General features: G+C 41.4%; 2 protein-coding genes across 2 annotated transcripts; both read right to left on the bottom strand.

The window, feature by feature from the left end:
* Nucleotides 1–550: 550 nt before the first annotated feature.
* On the bottom strand, nucleotides 551–2,355 carry gjd2b (gap junction protein delta 2b). Its single transcript, XM_007888024.2, has 2 exons — nucleotides 2,284–2,355; nucleotides 551–1,388 (listed from the first exon to the last, which is right to left on the bottom strand). The coding sequence occupies exons 1-2, from the start codon at nucleotides 2,352–2,354 to the stop codon at nucleotides 560–562; spliced, it is 900 nt and encodes a 299-aa protein (XP_007886215.1). The 5' UTR covers nucleotide 2,355; the 3' UTR covers nucleotides 551–559.
* A 4,755-nt stretch (nucleotides 2,356–7,110) lies between these two features.
* actc1 (actin alpha cardiac muscle 1) lies at nucleotides 7,111–11,944 on the bottom strand. Its single transcript, NM_001292164.1, is given in 7 exon segments — nucleotides 7,111–7,821; nucleotides 8,111–8,292; nucleotides 8,679–8,870; nucleotides 8,975–9,136; nucleotides 9,416–9,740; nucleotides 10,237–10,382; nucleotides 11,905–11,944. Coding segments are annotated over 6 exon segments (1,134 nt in total). The 5' UTR covers nucleotides 10,366–10,382; nucleotides 11,905–11,944; the 3' UTR covers nucleotides 7,111–7,677.
* Nucleotides 11,945–19,649: the final 7,705 nt, after the last annotated feature.

Genomic DNA, 19,649 nt, shown 5'->3' with positions numbered 1-19,649 from the left:
AAGCTCCCCTGGTATGACAGACAACTGATGGCAAGTCACATCATTAATAATGCCCCGACACTATAAACGTTGCATCGATGTACACAAGGTATGAATAGTATTAGCTTCCCACACTTGCACTTTCGCTGTCGTGCAAGTTACTTGGAATAGTATGTTTCACCCCGAAGATCTTGTGTCACGAGATGCAACGCGCATAACTAGGGATTTTTTAAATTTTTTAAATGCACAGCCAAACAGGTAAAGGAGAGGAATAATTAGAAAAAAAAATCACAAGTAAGTCACTATCCTCTTTTCCCAAAGCAGGATCATTCTGCGTTGGATATGCACTTGAGACACTTAAGTACACGCTTGATATCCTTTGGCAGTGTTCAAAACGGGCAAAGACAATAACAGGCCGTTGTCAAGACGCCCACTGTGCATCTTCACTCTGAAAAAAAATATTGCCATGAAACGTTTAGACAGGTATAGGCATGAAATCGACAATAAATGGCAAGGAGGGAGGGAAGGGAGGGGATGGAGGGAGGGAAGGGAGGGAGAGTCCGATCCCTGCGTGGGAATCTCACACATATGCAGAGTCGCTCGACTGAGTTCTGCCAAAGTTTGGCACACCTATTCGGTGTGGTGTGTCCTTGTTCCTGATTTCGACGATGGATTTCCTCCTTGCCCTTGCCCCCCTCACCGCGGTCTTGATCTTTCTCCAGCCCAAGTGGTTGAGCTCCGCCAGATTGAGGACAACGCAAAGGCCACTCACTGCAAACATGAAGACGAGAAAAACAGTCTTTTCCGTCGGTCTCGACACGTAACACTCCACCTCTTTGACGCACGGATAGCGGTCACACTCGTACATGGACGGGACTTTGAACCCGTACAGGAAATATTGTCCCACCAGAAAGCCAATCTCCAGAGCGTTTCTGAAAACCACTTGAATGATGTAGAAGCGAGAGATCCCTTCCTGTCTCCTTATCTTCAACATCTTGTTGTTTCTGATGACCGAGTCCCGCGTTTCTGCGGCTTTGGCGGAGTTGTCCGAGTTCTGAAGAACCCCGTTCACCACAGTATTTTTAATCTTCCTGTTGTCTTCTCGCTTGACCAACATGTCCAAATCTCTGTCCACGGTGAGAAACACGTTGCCGTATTTTTTCTCACGCTGTTTGGAGGACTGGTGGACGGTGTACGTGATGAAGCAGAGGCTGGGAGTGCACACCATGATGATCTGGAAGACCCAGTACCGTATGTGGGAGATCGGGAACGCCTTGTCATAGCACGCCTGGTTACAGCCCGGCTGCAGGGTGTTGCAAACGAACATGGTCTGTTCGTCGTCATACACCGTCTCTCCAACGATTGCCACGATCAGGATTCGGAAGATCACCACCACAGTCAACAAGATCCTGGAGAACAAATGCAGAGCGAGAACCGTATCGATCTTTCTCATCTATCAACGCGTTTGGTCCTCGTGCAGAACAGTCGCTGCGGGAAAGGCAGAAAGTCTGCAGATACGTAATGGCAACGTCTGAGGCCCCCAACTTTTCCAGCAATTTTAAGTGGCATCGTCTTGATTGTGCGACAACAAACATTATAACCGAGTCGTTTGCTTTACTGAAGGGCTGAATTTTATTTTGGGCAGCCGGTGTCTGACACATGGGGAAACCCATCCAAACCGAGCTGAGAATTCCATGCATCCCACCTACACGTGGAAATTCCTGAGATAGATTGTTGGAGTGGAATGGGATGGAATGCGCACTCTCTCCCTGGGGGGGTGTTGGGGGGGGGGGGGGGGGGGTCACATCCTGCTTTACCTAATTCCCCAAAGTTTAAGGCACAGGTTGGCAAGAGCCAGGCTCAGGGAGGTAGGAGCATCCCCCATTCTGTTAGATTGGGACTGATCTGTATCTCAACTCCAAAGAGCTGCCTTTGCCTGATAGCCCTCGTTACCCTAACCTAATAAATATCTATCCACTTCAGTTCTTCTTGACCCAAGAATATACGTCGGCGTGTGAAGGGCTGAAGATAAGTATCTTACAAGCACTAAGCATCAACGGCCTACTTCCAAACACGTCTTTACTGCTGTATCTTCTGTTACAACTACACTATACCATTTCGTACCACACTCTCTGGCTTCGTTATTTCTACTGAAAGTGTTCCACCAGCAGAATCGTTAGCCGATCCGTCGTTACGAATACAATAATAATAGTGTAATGCACTGTGGATTAAAAGGCTGACCAATGCTAAAATCCCAGCCTTAATGGCTGATTTGCTGAAACTGCAGATTATGTTCTCACTTACCTTCCTATCATTGTAGAATGCTGCTGGACAGCCGCCTCCAACAGTCTCTCTAAAATCGTCCATTCTCCCATGGTTGTTCATCCGGAGGTAAAAAAAGAAAAAACCTGAAGGTTGGCAACCAACAATTAGTTCTGCGGAATATCACTCCTCTATTTTTTCCCAATCAAACCCCATAGAGCGTGGCGAAGCAGTCTGTTGGCACTGAACTGAATCCGAGCGCGGCGAAGCCTTGCAATGTATTCTGCTGACTGCCCGATTAATACAGTATAAGCTCTCTTATTTTGGGCAGGAGGATGGCATGGTCTGAATGGACGAAGGTGGCTTTTAGAGTCATGTGGGCTTTAATCTGCCTTTAAATAGTCTCTTCCTGCGTCACCGACACACACACACACACACACACACACACAAGTTGTTGGATATCCGCCAAACGCGCAGGGATTTTCTTGTTTTCATTATTTTGAAATATCTGTCCGCAGATTAATTTGCGGTAAAGGGCGCAGTGTCATCTCAGTGCACGCAGATTCCTCACCTGTGTCCAGATCCCAGAAGTATATCAACCGCCAAAGCAGAACTTGCTCTCGATGCGAGTGTAAGGATTGCAAAGGCACGAAAAGCAGAGCGGTGATGAATGAACACCTTGACCAGGAACCTAAGCAGCACAGCTTTACACTGCTTTTCAATATGATCCACCATCCACCAGCTGTACTGAACCACTGACAGCTGAGCTCAGGCTGCAACCACAGAGCCTTACATAATCAGATAATAAACCATAATTATTATTATTATTACATTTATCAGGGCCATTCTTACATTTCATCAAGGGACCACATGGACTCGTACATGTCTGTTCCCTGTATTTAACGCAGCATCCCGTTGAATATATTTTATTTTGCATTTTAACGCAAGAAAACAATGATACGTAGATGTACCACAATAGGTTGGTGTTGGACTCGTGAGATGTATTTAATGTGTTTGGGGTAGGTGTGAGATGTAGGGTGAATTGGTACATTCTGTGCCTGTTGTAGACTCGACAAATCGCAAGCAAAGACTCTCCCTCTCTCCTTCTCTCCTTCTCTCTCCACCCCCCCCCCCCCCCCCCTCCCTCTCTCTCTCTCTCTCCTTCTCTCTCCCCCTCCCCCATCACATGGCGGACCACTTGCACACACGTGTGCGGAATACACGTTTGTATCTGTCAATCCTGTGACATGGTGGGAGCATCCTGGCCGGAAAACTAACCCGCAAAGACGAAAATGATTCTTACTCGCAGAAGTACTGGGAAAGCTTCCCATCCAAACCGTCCAACCCCTAAAAACCTTCTGAGGATTTCACAGATCCTGGTGTTTCTGATTTTCGTCAGATCTGCTGTATATTCCTTCGGGAGTGCAGATATTGCACCGCTTCCATCTACCTGACTGGATTGCAATCTATTTGAGGTGGGTCAGGTTTGCTTTTTAGCTCGAAGGGAATGCTAACACGTTCACGTGTGTAAGATGCTGGAGCAAACGCTTGTATCAGACCGAGTAGGATTGTATTGCGTTCAGCCTTTACTCTACCTGAAGGAAATCATGTCTTAACTGAAGCAAATCGCGGCAAGACTACGATCTGAGTAAATAATGATCTGCGGGTCACATTTGGAAGTAACTCAGCGAACATGAAATTTAAAGAAATCAAATTTAAATCACTTTCAATGAAATTGACTGCAGCTTGTCCTTGGTGGCTCGGCTGGAAGAGACAAATCTTATTGAGGATCAATTCAGTTCTCTCAGTTCTGGCTGACCTCTATAGGGTTCATGCGACAGTACGATTTTTCAGGTCACGCATACTATTAACCCTCAAGCTTGGTTATTTGGACTGAAATTGTTATGTATCATGTTACGTAGCAAGGATTATTCAGTTGCTGTTTTATTAGAATGATCCAACTACGTTTTATGCCCTTCTTCTTCGATGCATTTATAGTATTAACGCAATACCTTTGGAAAATGCACAGTTGCCCTGATTATTACGAATATGCAATGATAAGCACTTTTGTGCATTGTTTTTGGAACAAAACGATTTAACTACTGTGTATAGAACTGTAGTATTAATTTGGCCTGTGCAGAAACATATCATCATGCTTATGAGTGTCTAAACCAGACTGAGAATTCCACAAACCTATGCCACCTACAAAGAGAAAGGTCCCCGTGGCTAGAATGGAATGCACACTCTCTCCTCATATCTCTGGAATTTCCATGCATATGTGGGATGCATGGAACTTTGTTTGTTTGGGTATTCAAGCATGGTGATAAGCTTTTGCATGTGTCTGACCAAAAACAAAAGCACTCTCTTCAAGAAGGATGCACCCTGCTTACCTAATTTTGGAGTCATTAGGGATAGGTTGTTGAGAAGCAAGGTGTGGGGGCTCCAGAGTGTGCACTGGGGGTACTGGTGGAGATTAACCAGCTAAAACAGCATAATTTGCCATTGAGAGCATAGTCTGGCAAACTTTCTAGCAGTGATCAGGCTCCCTCTTTGGATTGCAGGGTTAACAGGAGTCACAAACCCAGTAAAACGTCAACTGGTTGATTGACAATTGATTATGAACAGGACCCACACATTGCAACCTTGAGCCACAAGCAAAAACCAACGAATAGAAGCCAAGATGGATTAGCAAATGTTAGTTGTTTATGCCATTTCATTCATGATTATAATCACACAGGATTAATGTTTAATATGCCTCCTGGCCTATATATTTTCTATATGTAAATTTCAGTTTGGATGCAATTACTAAATATTTATTTTAAATATTTCATTTACTTCTTGGGGTTGGGCAAATGAGGTTTAATTTGCGCTCCCCCTAAAATATTACTTTTGTTACTTTTTACTCTTACATTTCTACTTTTTTAATTGCTGGAAATTTTCAGCTTTTATGAAAAGGAAAGACCAGACGAAAACAAGGATAAATAATGTTGCTTGCTCTGGGTGAAGATAAAATCATTGCACTTTATATATATATCACCTTTTATGTCATGATGATTTCTGAAAGCACTCACAGGATATAAAGTGTAATGTCTGCGCATTATGTAGACGACTGATGGCATGGTCAAATAGGAAGGTCTTGAGATGGGCCTTGAAGGAGACAAGGAGGGGTGGAGGGTGGGGGGGGGGGGGGGGAGGCAGAGGGGCACAGGGATGGAGTTCCAGAGGGTGGGTAGAAAGATCAAAGGGTTGATCTCCGATTGGGGCAGGCCAGTACCCACCGAGCGGAGGTACTAAATAAATAAATGTCATCAAATGTTGACTCTAAATCAATCAACCACATCCTGTAGAAATTATTCCTTGAATATAACTGGGCACAAATATTTTACAATGTTCTTGCTATCTGTAATATTTTAACACTGGCCTCAATCTCCAGGAGATTGAACATCAGTAACTGTTGCCCATTAATCCTATTTGAAAGATTGGAATTTCCTTCAAGTATTTGTTTTTAATCTTTCACCACAGACTGTTGTTTTTCTAACCCCTCCAGGCTGAATAATACAAATGTAACACAAGTACAAATGTATCCACTACCTGGGTTGACAATCTTTGTGTTTCCATTCCATTCATTTCACTTTGTTTTAATGGAATGGGGTTCTTTGATATGTTTATAAGCATATATTCCACTTGCAGTTCTTTCACAATGAATGTTTGAAGCATGTTTTAGCCCTTTCTCACGTGTTCACCTTCCTGGCCAGTAGTTCTGAAATAAAGCATGCAAGGACACATCATCAACATTATATCTCATGGTTTTGAAAGATCTCAGTTTTACAAAGGTTTCTTGCCAAGTGATTTTATTTTAATCTGGATCAAATATATTTAAGAAAGGAAGCATCTTTCAAATCCCTGGAATAACATCAACAGAACATTGTTGTGTTTTCTGAAACAGATCTCTCCAGCTTGCTGTTACCCCAAATCATAATTAGGAAACAATCTCTTTTAAAGAAAGATTATTATGGATTCAGGGAAATAACTCATAAAATATGAAAACACAAGGATTGAATTTGCATGAGCCCTGACAATATTCTGCTAACCCTAAAGTAGAAAACAGAGCTGTTTTTATTCACTGATCTTGCATCTGATATCATACATAGAAATATATAATCCCAGAAATGATCTTTGTGTCCAGCTGGTTGGTGTCAATATTAAAAAAAATTATACATTGCTCCATCTCTCACACCCTTCAATCCATGTCTTCACTTGATAGCTATCAAATTCTCTGTTGAAATTGCTGGCACAGTGCCTCCAGTCCATTCCACATAGTCATCATGTTGTGTCAAGTAATTAAATCTAAACTCACTGGTTTACCTCCTCTTTCCTACCCTTGAGTACACGCCCCTTGTAGTTTGTCATTTGTGTTAATCTTACCATTAGGATTAGATTTAACTATATTCTTTGGAATACTTCAATAAGATCTCTCTAGATACAATATGAATAATAATAATACCTCGCATTTGGTATAGCGCCTTATCACGTCGGAAGGATGCCTCAAAGCACTTCACATGGCCACACTGGGCCACACTGTACTGTATTACTCAATGGTCAGAGATTAGTGTTATGTGTACTGCTTGTAATGCGATAACCAGGTCAATTCCTCGGGCGCTAAATTCCAGCTATTTGTGTTGAATGTACTGTACTTCTTTTAGAGAGGATAATATCAAATTTCACTTACAGTGAAAAGCAGTAGTAGCTTCCATTTATGGTTGCCTTTTGGTTGGCAAATTACTATCAGTTTATTTTAAGTGATGAACAGGGAACCTTGCCATCCCCACACAAAAAAAAACAGCAATAAAGAGTTGATTTCATGTTTTTGAATGATACTCTTTAATCCATCATTATTTGTAATACATCTTATGGTGCGTACTGTTCTTGTTAGGTGTTAATTCAGTGGTGTTGCTTTACTTATTATCCGTGACTTATCATTCATCGGAAACAGACCGTTTGTGGCATAACTGTGGCACTATCTTTCTATGTACATGCATCTCCTTGTATTTAATATACTTTTATACAGGGAAAATGTTTAAAACGTTGTAGTTCTTCATTTTTGATACAATTGTCCACTCTGGTTAATTCCAAGTGAGAGGAAATACTTGTAATTCTGTGACTTTCAACTGCCCTCCACTCACACCCCCCATCCCCTCCCTTTCCCTCAAATACACAGACAAGAATCGTGACACGTTGCAAGTCCCGGTCTTGTTTATTTTTCATAAATCAATAAATATTATTGTCACAAATAAATTGCACAAAGGTGTAAACAAACTGTACAATGATAACAGTTCAGGAAGTATTGCGCGTCTCCCGATGGCCTGCCAGTTCAAACCAGTGAAAGGCACAATGTTCTCAACCTGAGTTCCAGGAAAGGTAGAATCCCTCTGGCGTTTAGAAGCATTTGCGGTGGACAATGGATGGGCCAGCTTCATCATACTCCTGCTTGCTGATCCACATCTGCTGGAAGGTGGACAGAGATGCCAGAATGGAACCTCCGATCCAGACAGAGTATTTACGCTCAGGTGGAGCAATGATCTAGAGAGAGAGAAAAAAGATTGGCATATCCAATTAATACGAGAATGAAGCACATCTCCAAACACCGACTTCTCAAATGACAGTATTTACGCTAACTCAAATCAAGGGAATGTTTTCAAGATGCTTAATTGTACGGTGAAAATGCATCGTATTAGCAACGTTCAAAATCTAATAAATCCAATAAATTCCCTATTATTTTCTAATAGCACTGAAACCATTTTCAAATAGTTCTATTCCACAATTCGATATAGTTTAGAATATTACCAAAATGAACTGTTGATTTTATTACCTTGATCTTCATTGTGCTGGGGGCCAGGGCAGTGATTTCCTTCTGCATGCGGTCAGCAATACCTGGGTACATGGTGGTACCACCGGACAAGACGTTGTTGGCGTAGAGATCCTTACGGATGTCAATATCGCACTTCATGATGCTGTTGTAAGTTGTCTCATGGATACCAGCAGATTCCATTCCTGTGGCAAGGAGAATAGGCGATCTTTTACTATTGTGAACTGAGCTTCCAAGCAAGCTGCATTGTATTAAGCAAAGGGGTGCGCTATATTTCGGGAGAAGAAATTAGAACTGTGGCAACTGTTCAGATAGATCTACTTGATGCCAAACCGTCATTACAGAGCAACAGGTGCAAGCCAGAGTACAGGATTTGGCAACAGATGGTAATGCAAGTAATATGTCAGCAAAGCAACTGCTGGAGAAGCTCTGATGAATATACAGTACATAAAGTACACGTGTCTATCCATCAATCAGCTGTTACATAACATAACCTTGCCTTCGTAGTAGGGAAGGGGCGTGGGGGGGTGGGGGGGGGGGGTTGGTGTCAACATTGAGCTTGAATACCTACCGATGAAGGATGGTTGGAAGAGGGTCTCTGGGCATCTGAAACGTTCATTGCCAATGGTGATAACCTGACCGTCGGGCAACTCATAGCTCTTCTCCAGAGAGGAGGAGGAGGCTGCGGTGGCCATTTCATTCTCAAAGTCCAGGGCGACATAGCACAGTTTTTCCTTGATGTCGCGGACAATTTCACGTTCAGCTGCAGAGAGACAAGGAAACAATTTAGATGCCCATCCTCCAAGCTTCTGGGTTGGAGAACACCAATAAGGTTATGCCGAGTGAACTGAACTGAATTTAACCTACCGGTTGTGACAAAGGAGTAGCCACGCTCAGTGAGGATCTTCATGAGGTAGTCAGTCAGATCCCTACCAGCCAAATCCAGGCGCATGATGGCATGGGGCAATGCGTAACCTTCATAGATTGGGACGTTGTGGGTGACACCATCACCAGAGTCCAGGACAATACCTAAAGGAGCAGAAAACAACAGGAATTAAGACTTCATGAACCATTCTACTACTACTCGACCCTTTTGCCCAGCTAATTTGACAATAGTCTTTTTTAAAAAAACTGATGAAGCCACAACATCAGACAATATTTATTTATATTTCAAAATGTTCAGCTAAGAAATACAAAATTCAGACTAGATATGCTTTATCTGGATAATCTGTTGATAAGTTATACATTTAATATAATGTGTATTTTTAAAAATATAATCTTCCATCTTTGTCTGGATATTAGACTTACCTGTGGTACGACCGGAGGCGTACAGGGAAAGGACAGCTTGGATAGCCACATACATGGCTGGGACGTTGAAGGTCTCAAACATGATTTGGGTCATTTTCTCACGGTTGGCTTTAGGATTCAAAGGAGCCTCTGTGAGCAGGGTGGGATGCTCTTCAGGAGCCACACGGAGCTCATTGTAGAAGGTGTGGTGCCAGATCTTCTCCATGTCGTCCCAGTTGGTAATGATGCCGTGCTCAATGGGATACTTCAGGGTAAGGATACCTCTCTTGCTCTGGGCTTCATCCCCCACATAGGCATCTTTCTGACCCATGCCAACCATGACACCCTACAACACATGGAATGATGCATCAACAAGCTTGAAAGCTACACCTCTCTGGCTTTCTCTCACAATCTTGTTAAGTTTTGTTGATGTGTGCCCTGCACTACATACAGTCCCTGCTGATTCCCTTAGGTTTTTTTTACAATAATGAATAAAACATACTTAATACGCATTTGAGATAATAGAAACCGATGTAAGTAGTCTGACAAGTGTTTTGCGTTAAATCTGAATAGAAAATATCGGGAAATAGCATTGATGAAGCGACGTCTGTGGTTTAAAATGAGAGAGGGGCTTTCTTAAAAAGACACATCTTAAACTTTCACTAAAACTTTAAATAAGAACTAAGTCTTTTATCAAAGGAAAACTTTGAAAACGAAGTATTTGTTCAAAATAAAAAGCTTTGCTGTTGGACCTGTATAATTTATTGAAGAGGACGTGGCTATTACTAAAGTCCTGGTGTAATGTTAGATGAAAGGCGGCCCTGTGCTATATCTTTAAGTACCTGGTGGCGAGGGCGGCCGACGATGGAGGGAAACACAGCTCGGGGGGCATCATCCCCGGCGAAACCAGCCTTCACCAGTCCGGAACCATTGTCGCACACTAAGGCGGTGGTTTCCTCTTCGTCGCACATGGTTATGTTGTTGGGATCTGTACACATAAGACAACAAGGTTAAAAATACATCGTCGCCACTGAGAGTATCCGTTTGCATCGATTAGCATGCAAAATGCATATCTTTATTTTGATTAATAATGATAACGATCCTTGTAAATAATAATCATATTATTAAAAAATAATCATTATTAAATAATAATCATATTATTATATTATTAAATAATAATCAAATTATTATTGTATTATTATTAAATATCAATCATATTATTATTGAAAGCTCAGTCCCGCAATTGTCAAGAGATCTGCCACAGGTATGGAATTTGCTGATATTCACAAGACAACTTAAAACAAACAGCATTGAAATTCGTAAGGATCTCAGCGCCAATTTTTTAAAAAAATGCAAGGATCGTTATCATTAATTAAGCTGCACGTGTCTTGATCTTTCCCCATGAGAACCTGCCTTTAATGAAAGTTTGGTGTTAAATCTGAAACTCTTTTTGTTGAACTCTTTTTTAATTCAGTCCATTATAATTCAGGAGAGGACACCAGGCGATGGTTTGGCTGCTGTTCATGTTTGGATCGAGCTTCAATTAAGTTAACTTTCATAAAAGCCTTTGCTGCTCTTAAACATTTCAATGCTATAAAAGGTCTTTAAAAGGATTCCTGTAGCTCAGTGGTTAGAGCACTCGCTTTGCAAGTGAGAGACCTGAGTTCAATTCCAGGCAGAGGGCGAAACCTTGGGCAAGTTTCCTTACTCCACACGCCTAATAATAATCCCTCCAAAAAAAAACAATAATAAATTGGTCATTTTTAATCCATGACTGTTTGTGGGACATTGCTGTGCGCAATCGGCTTCCGCGTTCGCCCACAAATATACAGTCAATTCACTTTACAGTATATTCTGTGAAGCGCTTTGGTATGTCTAGAAGACGTGAAAAGCGTTATACCAAATGCAAGGATTATTATTATTTATTATTTAAAGGTCAACGTTAGCGAAATGGTTAAGTCATTCTATCAAAAAAAAATATAGCTTTCAACTCAATTTTACTCTGCTGTTCTTTCACCTTATCGACATGGCTATGGGTATAGAAACAAGTTTAGTTCTNAAAAAAAAATTCTACACAACACAAACGTGTTACTTCAGGGCATTACATTTCTGGACTGGGTATTGTTTTTGGAAAAAAATTGCAGGTATTAAAATTAAAGATCGAAATAATAACACGTTCAATTTCAGGGTAGAAAGCAATAAAGCTGTGATAAGTTAAGTTAAGATAATGGATGTTGAACCCTTATGAATGGCTTTCCTGATCCTGCATTGCTTTACAGATGCAAACAAGGTGCGTTTTGCTGGTTTTATTTCTTATGCATCTTATCTTTCATCTGTGTACCATCTCTTTCCCAAATTAGCTCAGTCGGAACCGCAACCTTAAAGCAAAAAGCAGTATCTTGAAACCCTAAACAAAAGCACATCAACAAAACTATTCTGTTAAAAGATTTCTGCGCCTTAAGAGAGAGAGAGAGAGAGAGAGAGTTTTGGTTGAAGTCGGAGGTACTCACCAGATGAGCGCCTTCTCCTGACTCCTCTGGAAAGATGGGTAGAAGCTGAGTGCGAGGGACAAGATTTATATTCCCCGATGTGCTGCCGAAACCCAAAGCCCCGTCGGGGGTGGGGGGAGAGGGGGGGAGAGGGGGGGGAGAGTGGGGCGGAGAGCCGGGGACCGTGTCCTTATTTGGTCGCTTTCACGCCACCGAGCGCCGGAGAAGCCATGAATGGAGAGAGCGGCTCCTGAAGGAGAGTCGGACGCTGCGCGAGTGCGAAGCGGTTCCCAGAGCGCAGCCCATGTAAGGGCAGTGCCGGCGGCGGCTCCGCTCCGACCCCCGGACCAGGAGCTGCACAGACACTTCCAAATAGGGAAAGACGGGCGCTGAGAGCATTCCCCCACCCGCCGGGGGAGGGGGGAGAGGGGGGGAGAGGGGGGGGAGAGGGCAGTCAGACACAAGTGCTGCTGAAGTCGACCCGTTTTCGTCGAAGGCGTTTCCCCTCCAAATAAAGGCCAACAACTTGCACCGGAGCGGAGGCTTTGGTGTATTTTTGTTCGGCCGCTGCATCCGTTCGGGCGTCGAAACGGAGTGGAGATGGTGCGCAAAAGCGCCGATGTTCGGGGGGTTGGATTCCTCTGGATGTCGGCACCTCTCTGTCTGTCTGTGTCTGTCTGTGTCTGTGTCTCTTGTCTGTCTTTCTGGTTTGCAACTCCGTCCGAACGTAATGCGCGTTAAACCCCAAAAACTCGTCAATTCATTTTTTTTTATTTTTACAAAAAAATACGAAAAGGCATTTCAATCGGTGTCAGAGACTTTGCCGCATTTAAACCGGACGAAAGCGGTGCTTTGAGAGAGAGAGATCCACGTAGTGAAGGATGGAGTTGTTCGAGGACATACACCACAGAACAGAGTAACTGGACTTGTATCATTTATACGGGTATAAAATATATATATATACTTTATATATATATATATAAAATATAGTTGGAAGAACACCCATCCAATAACATAACGATAGGAAATAGCTGTGCTTTATCAACTCTCTGCCTTCTACCAACGACCCCCCAACACACACACAATTATATTTTCGTCGAAACTATCCACTTTGGGAAAATCAGACATATTCTCAAACGTCCCAAATGTCTTAAACTGGTCGAATAAACTGGATCTTTTCCAGAGGGAGAAAAATAAAATCATCCAGGGCAGTCTCCCGGTTTGATCTGTTCCTGGCAAAGCAAATCCGGCTCTCATCAAACCGCACACCTTTCATTTGCTTTGAGGGAATAAGGAGAGCTCCTTCTACTGTATCAGCAAAATATGGATCTGCCTAATTGTAATTGGCGAGTGAATTCTCACATTATGTCAGAACACGTATGTATTGATATTTATATTTGCATTCATTCAGCTGCAGGAATTATTTTGGTTTGAAAATAAGATCAGCCATGTCTTACGGTCGAGCGTCTACACAAACCGTAAACGTAAGAGTCACGGTTAGCCACGGTTAGCCAAGTAGAGGTGGTTCCACGGTAGACAGAAAGGTGTCAGTGAAAGTCAATCTTATGAATGTAAGCAACAACTCGGAAAATATTGGCAGACAGCACATTCTACAAGCACAACTACAAGGCTGTACTCATTTAAAATCCTGGCTGTACTTTTCACATTTCTTCATGTTGCCATCGAACCATAGCTGCCATTCTTACCCCAAATAGTTTTGCAGAAATGTGCAAAATTGTAAACGATCACTAAAAGCTTCCTGTGGACCTTGGAGTTTACCAGTTAGGATGTAATACAATCTGGTACACTCACACACTCACTCTTTGGGGCAGATGACAGACTTAACCATTGGATCATGTTCAGTGTGTTTCTCAGCTGTTATGCACACGAGCCTGGAAGACTAGATTCTTAATTATATATTATGCATAATACAGTCCCCTTAGAACACTGCTGTAGATGGACTTAGTGCTTCGCCGCTGAAGACTTCTGTAAACATTAAGAGTATAACACTGTGTATCTGAAATGGCTTATAATGTGTAAATGCATTACATTGAACTAAGTAACAAAAATCATAGAACAGAAGCATGAACAGAACCATTTAATATTGTATATTTACTTCACAACCAATTAATTCTGGATACATTGCCGAATACAGTTCACTGAAACAGGCACATCCAACCATTATAACATGGAAGTTCTGCAGTTTGTTATTTTGTGTTTGGGCAAAAACTATTTCAACTCTACTGTCGCATTTTTCTTCAGGGTTTACTGTCAATAAGTTGGCCTTTTTAAATTATTTCTTCGCAGTTTTCATCAAATTCTCCAAACATTCCCATAATATTTTAGGACACATTTTAAAAATGAAAACTAAGATATATGGTTTATTTATTGACTCCTTTTGGGAAAGTGAACATGTAATGAGATAATTTTGCCACTGATCTAATAGATGCCATTCTCCTTTGGCAATCAGTAGTAGTGCCCTTTGGCAATGTCAGGGCAGCTATGAAGCCTAAATTGTTGGCTCCATATTTCAGTAAGATTCAACCCTACACAATGGTTATTATGTTCAGTGTTAAATCTAAACTCTAAACCTACCAAATGCAATATTTTTGTAAAAAATGTAATTCTTATGTTACCAATAATTAGAAACCCTTAGCATTTGATAGTGTAAGTTCAAGTCCTGTTCTCTGAAGAGTGAATCAGCATTGTCATCATTTGTCACCAAAATAAGCCAAAGTAAACATTACCTATGATGGCCAGCTGCCCTTTACCACCACCTGTTGCTCAGCAAAAAAGAGGAGCCAGCAGGGCGGGAGCAACCCAGTCAGTGAAACAGTTGGCCTTATTTACAATTCGATTCCTTGCTGGGTGAATGGTATAAAAGGCTGGAAACACAGATGCTGCATTGTATCTTTATGTCGACACATAAATCTTACATCTGAACTTTTAAAATTAGCATCAGTGCTATAGAAAGGCAGCCACTTTCATTAACATCTGAGATTTACCCAGTGTCAACAAAGTTTATGTTTGAGGAGAATCATAGCATCTTACATCATAGAAACTGATCATTTGGTCCTTCCAGTTTACACAAGTGTTTTCTCCACAGAAGGCTTTTAATTCTCCCTTGTCCCTTGTATCCCCCGCCCGAGCATCGGTGGCCGGGTCTTCAGCCTCTCAGCCCCTAGGCTCTGGAACTCCATCCCCCAGTGCCTTCGCCTTGCCTCCTCCCTTTCCTCCTTCAAGGCCGGTCTCAAAACCTTTCTCTTTGACTGTGCCTTCAGCTGCCCTCTCGACTCTCTGCCCCCTCCTCGCTCCCTCCCTTCCCTTCCCTCACCCTGACCATTTCCCCCCTGCTCCAACTGTCCAGCGCCTTGGGACGTCCTCCCAACGTGAAAGGCACTCTATAAATGGAATCTTGTTGTTGTTGTTGTAAAATCTATACATTTTAGAGAATTAATTACAATCCTATTTGGATATATATATTGCCACGTTGCTCCTTAACACTTGGAATTAGTCTTTCAGGTTAACAATGATCCATTTCATAGATATGATAGACATGTGTTCTTTGGGAACTCCAAGCAACTTACATTGAAAAGTGTTTCAAACAATTTTCTGTAAAGTGCAGTGTGTAGATTTGTAGGGAATATGGCACCCAATTTATGCATAGCAATGACCCACAAAACTTCCAACTGCTAGCAAGTGAGTGAACATTTTTGGGGGCTGCAGGATTATTGGGTACGACATTGAGAGAAGCTCCCTTCTATAGAACTCCATCCCACGGTCCCTTCACTTCATTTTCTCCGTTGCCTCCAATGAGGCTGGTCTCAAGACCCTTCTCTTCGACTGTGCCTTTCTCCCTCTCACCTCTCTGCCTTCCCTCACCCCTACACCACCCCTCCCCCAAGCTCGGGCCCTGACACCTGACTGTTCAGCGCTTTGGGACGTCTTTCCGATGTGAAAGGTGCTTTATAAATGTAATTTTGTTGTTGTCGTTTTTGAATGACGCCATGAGATTTTTAATGTGCACCTGAACAGGCAGAGAGACCTTGGTTAAACATTTTATCCAATGAACAGCACTTTGGACAACTCATTGCTCCCTAGCACTGCACTGGAGCATCAACCATGAGCTCAATGTCCTAACATGGGCCTTAAACTCCCAACTTTCTAATTTAGGATACCAACAAGAAGCTAGATCTTGTTGTTTAAAGGGGGAAAAAAATATAGTTTGTTTAAAATAATGCAAAATGTTGTTCACCCACAAAGACAGTCATTACACTTTAAAGTAAACCACAACAACAACAACAAGATTGCATTTATACAGCGCCTTTCACGTCGGGAGGACGTCCCAAGGCACTGGACAGTTGGGTCGGGACCTGAGCAGGGGGGAAATGGTCAGGGTGAGGGGAGGGAAGGGAGGGAGCGAGGAGGGGGTAGAGAGTTGAGAAGGGGGGTTTGAAGGCACAGTTGAAGAGAAGTGCTTTAACATTGCCTCCCAAAGTGAAAAGCACTGTATGAAATGCAAGCATCATTATTATTATTTTGTGACGCATGTGAATCAAACATACAACTGTTAGGAAACCTGATTTATTTGGTGACATCCTAAAATATTTCAGACAATTGTTTCAGAAGCATGTTGTCAAGAGACAAAAAAACACCACTCTCTTTGAAATTCAGTAGTGGAAAGTAATGGTATTGTCCCTACATTTAAAGATTTGGAGTCATAATGGCTTGTTGGGGATGGCACGACATTCTTTTCCTTGCTCAAATAGCAGAGTTTGCTGTTTAGCAGGCAGCTTCACTTGATATCATATTTTCAGCACACGTTCGACCAAGGCTTGCAGCTTTTAGAAGGACATCTGTAACATCATCCAGGCCTATACAGGTAGATAGAGGAGAGACAAAACCATAGATCCCACCAAAGAATATTCCGATCGGCCAACCAAACAAAAGCAATACTAAGAGCCAGAATAAGGACCACATGAAATCTCTACAACTCATCTTGCTATCGGTTGTGCAGAACGCTCAAATTCAAGTTGCTCTGAAGATTGGAAAATACTGAAATGAGGAAAACATAAATTATTCCTGGCATCCTAAAGATCATGTGTGGATAAACATTTGCTCAATTTCTAATTATTTAGTTACCGTTCTATTGAGTAACAAAGTAACTATGGTAGATTCCTCCATTCGTATTTATTTTTAAATGTTGATGTTAAACTTGATACCATTAAAACTTTACATTTGAAATATTTGTTGTATGCTGTCTCTCTAATTCTATAATCATGTGATTACAACACACAGGGCACAAACTGTGTTTTAACACTGCTTGTTAAATATTGTGTATTCCACAAATAAGGGCAAATAATAATTGTTCTGTACCACATATATGTGAAACAACTAGTTAGGGTGATTTTGATTTTAACCATAATCAAACACAACTTGATATTGCAGAAGATACACCATTAATATACTAACAACAAGTCTATATTTCGTTTGTAAATATATTTCGAAAAACTATTTAAAACAAACAAATGACTTTATTTTAAGAAACAATTCAAGCTCTTCGTATGTATTTGGTAAATGCTCAATTAAGGCATTGCACTTACATAAGGCAGCCAGGGATTTCACTCACTGAAGGTTCCTTTGTATGCTAATATGGGCTCCTGTAAGTTTTTAAACAAAAATAAATGGTGAAGTGCTTTGAGACGTTTCAATGATGTGATAAGGCGCAATATCAAATGCTAGGATTATTATTATTAAATGTATCATAGATAATTAACTGAACTAGGGCAGTGACGTTCATTTCACAAAATCACAATGTAATCTATATTAGCTCTTCAGGAAAATAAACACTGTCAACATTGGTTTTATAAGGGGTCTTTAGACTTTCTACAACTTAATCACGGAATGCAACTTATAAATAATGCTAATTTTCAGAAAGTGAATAAAATGTTGAAGCTTAAAACATTATAATACCTGTAGATTTTGGATGATGGAGGTTTCGAACTACTGTTCTTGCCAAGGTTTCACAGAAGAAGGCATTTGTCCTTTAAGAGGTCAACAATTGAATGTTGTTCAAAAGAGATGGGAGATACTTCTAATGCAATCACTGAAAAACTTGTCAGTTTTATTTCTGTGGGAAATAACTCGTGGAAATAAAATATATTTTCAGAAACATGTCATAATGACAAAATGACATCGACAAGTGACCCGGCAAAGCAATTCAACTTATCAACTTGCAAAAGCAATAAATATTTTTTAAATAAATCCACAATACAAATGCAAGGTTTATTATATTTTAAGCACAATATATGGATTGTAATGATGTATTGATTGATAGTAAAGGAATTATTCAGGAATATTTCTTTCATAAAGATTGAACCAAATTTGAGCACAAAACCAAATTTTCAGCAGAAGACTCCCATGAATTGTCACACCATACCCCTATTTCTGCAGTAGAGGTTTGTTTCAGTGTCGAGATCCACATACTTCACACTGATTGACGATTCTGGATTGAAACTTTGTCTAGTCGTCTTCAAAAAGTTAAAACATTATTTCAATGTAGGAACCACCATCACTCACCTATAGCACAAGGAAAACACAATTTGCTAATATTCGTCAGATTGCCATGTTTTAATGATGCCTGTGTAATTCCAAGCGCAAATCATTGTCTGATTGCTGTTATATTGCATTAGATCCAACATTCATTCAGGCTTTCAGTATGAAGGAAAGCATTATCAGGATAACATTGCTATATGACCAATCACTAGTAACAACAATCGCACAGAGGTGTTTCCCGATGCTGCTCCTTGATTCATGCTTATGAGAGTGACTTGCAAGGTGGGGATAAACACTCAGCTCAGCAGACTCTTTATAGTTACTGCTGAGCATCTGATTCTAGAAATCTAGTTAATCCAGGTAGATCTGGGGGGTATATTCTGGAACATGGTTCATTGTCCCATGCAACCTCTAACAACAACAAATTGTATTTATATAGCGCCTTCCATGTTGGGAGGTGTCCCAAGATGCTGGACTTGCACTGGAGCTAGGGTTGGATTCTGGATGGGTGGGGTCCAAGGTGGGTGGTTTGGGAAGATGACTGAAGGCAAGGTCAAAGAAGACGGTCTTGAGGCAGATGAAGAAGGTGAGGGAAGTGGCAAAGTGAAGGAACACCAAGTTTGAGTTATAGAAAGTAGGCTAATAGGCCGAAGGCACGACTCCCGTTGGTGAGGTAGGCAGGACGGGGTCATGAAGCAGGTCAGTGTCTGCCAAGCAGAGGGAGTAACTCCAGACCTGTCGCTAATTTTCGGGGGGTGGAGGTGGGGGGAGAGGGGTAGGAATAAGACAATTGGAAAGATTGGGTAATCCATGCCCGTAATTTAAGATCAGGGTATCTTGTATTTTATTGTGCCAAACCAGGTAGAGTCAAAAAGAGGACAACTGCTCTCCTTCAGGCAGGAAAAGACAGGATGTGCCAACTCCCTGCCTTTTCTGGTAGGTAAAGAAACCAAAAACAACCTTTTAACTCAGATTCCTCGCTGTCTGCAGAAAAATTAGTATCTGTGACACTTTGACGTGAAAACAATACTATCTACAGCAAATTTTAGTAGGCAATCTGTGTTTGAACAATTTACACGATGGTGGGTATAAATACCACAAAAATTGTTGGTGAATTAAACTGTCTTTGAGTCACAAACTCAATTGTGTGCACAGAGTGAGGCTATTTGTGAAAAAAATGAATAAAAAGACCAGAAGGAAACTGAAAGATA

Source organism: Callorhinchus milii, unplaced genomic scaffold (genome assembly GCF_018977255.1).
Source record: "Callorhinchus milii isolate IMCB2004 unplaced genomic scaffold, IMCB_Cmil_1.0 Scaffold9, whole genome shotgun sequence".
Taxonomy (NCBI): domain Eukaryota; kingdom Metazoa; phylum Chordata; class Chondrichthyes; order Chimaeriformes; family Callorhinchidae; genus Callorhinchus; species Callorhinchus milii.
Note: the sequence above shows the minus strand (reverse complement) of the source record. Positions and strands in the feature narration are given on the sequence as shown.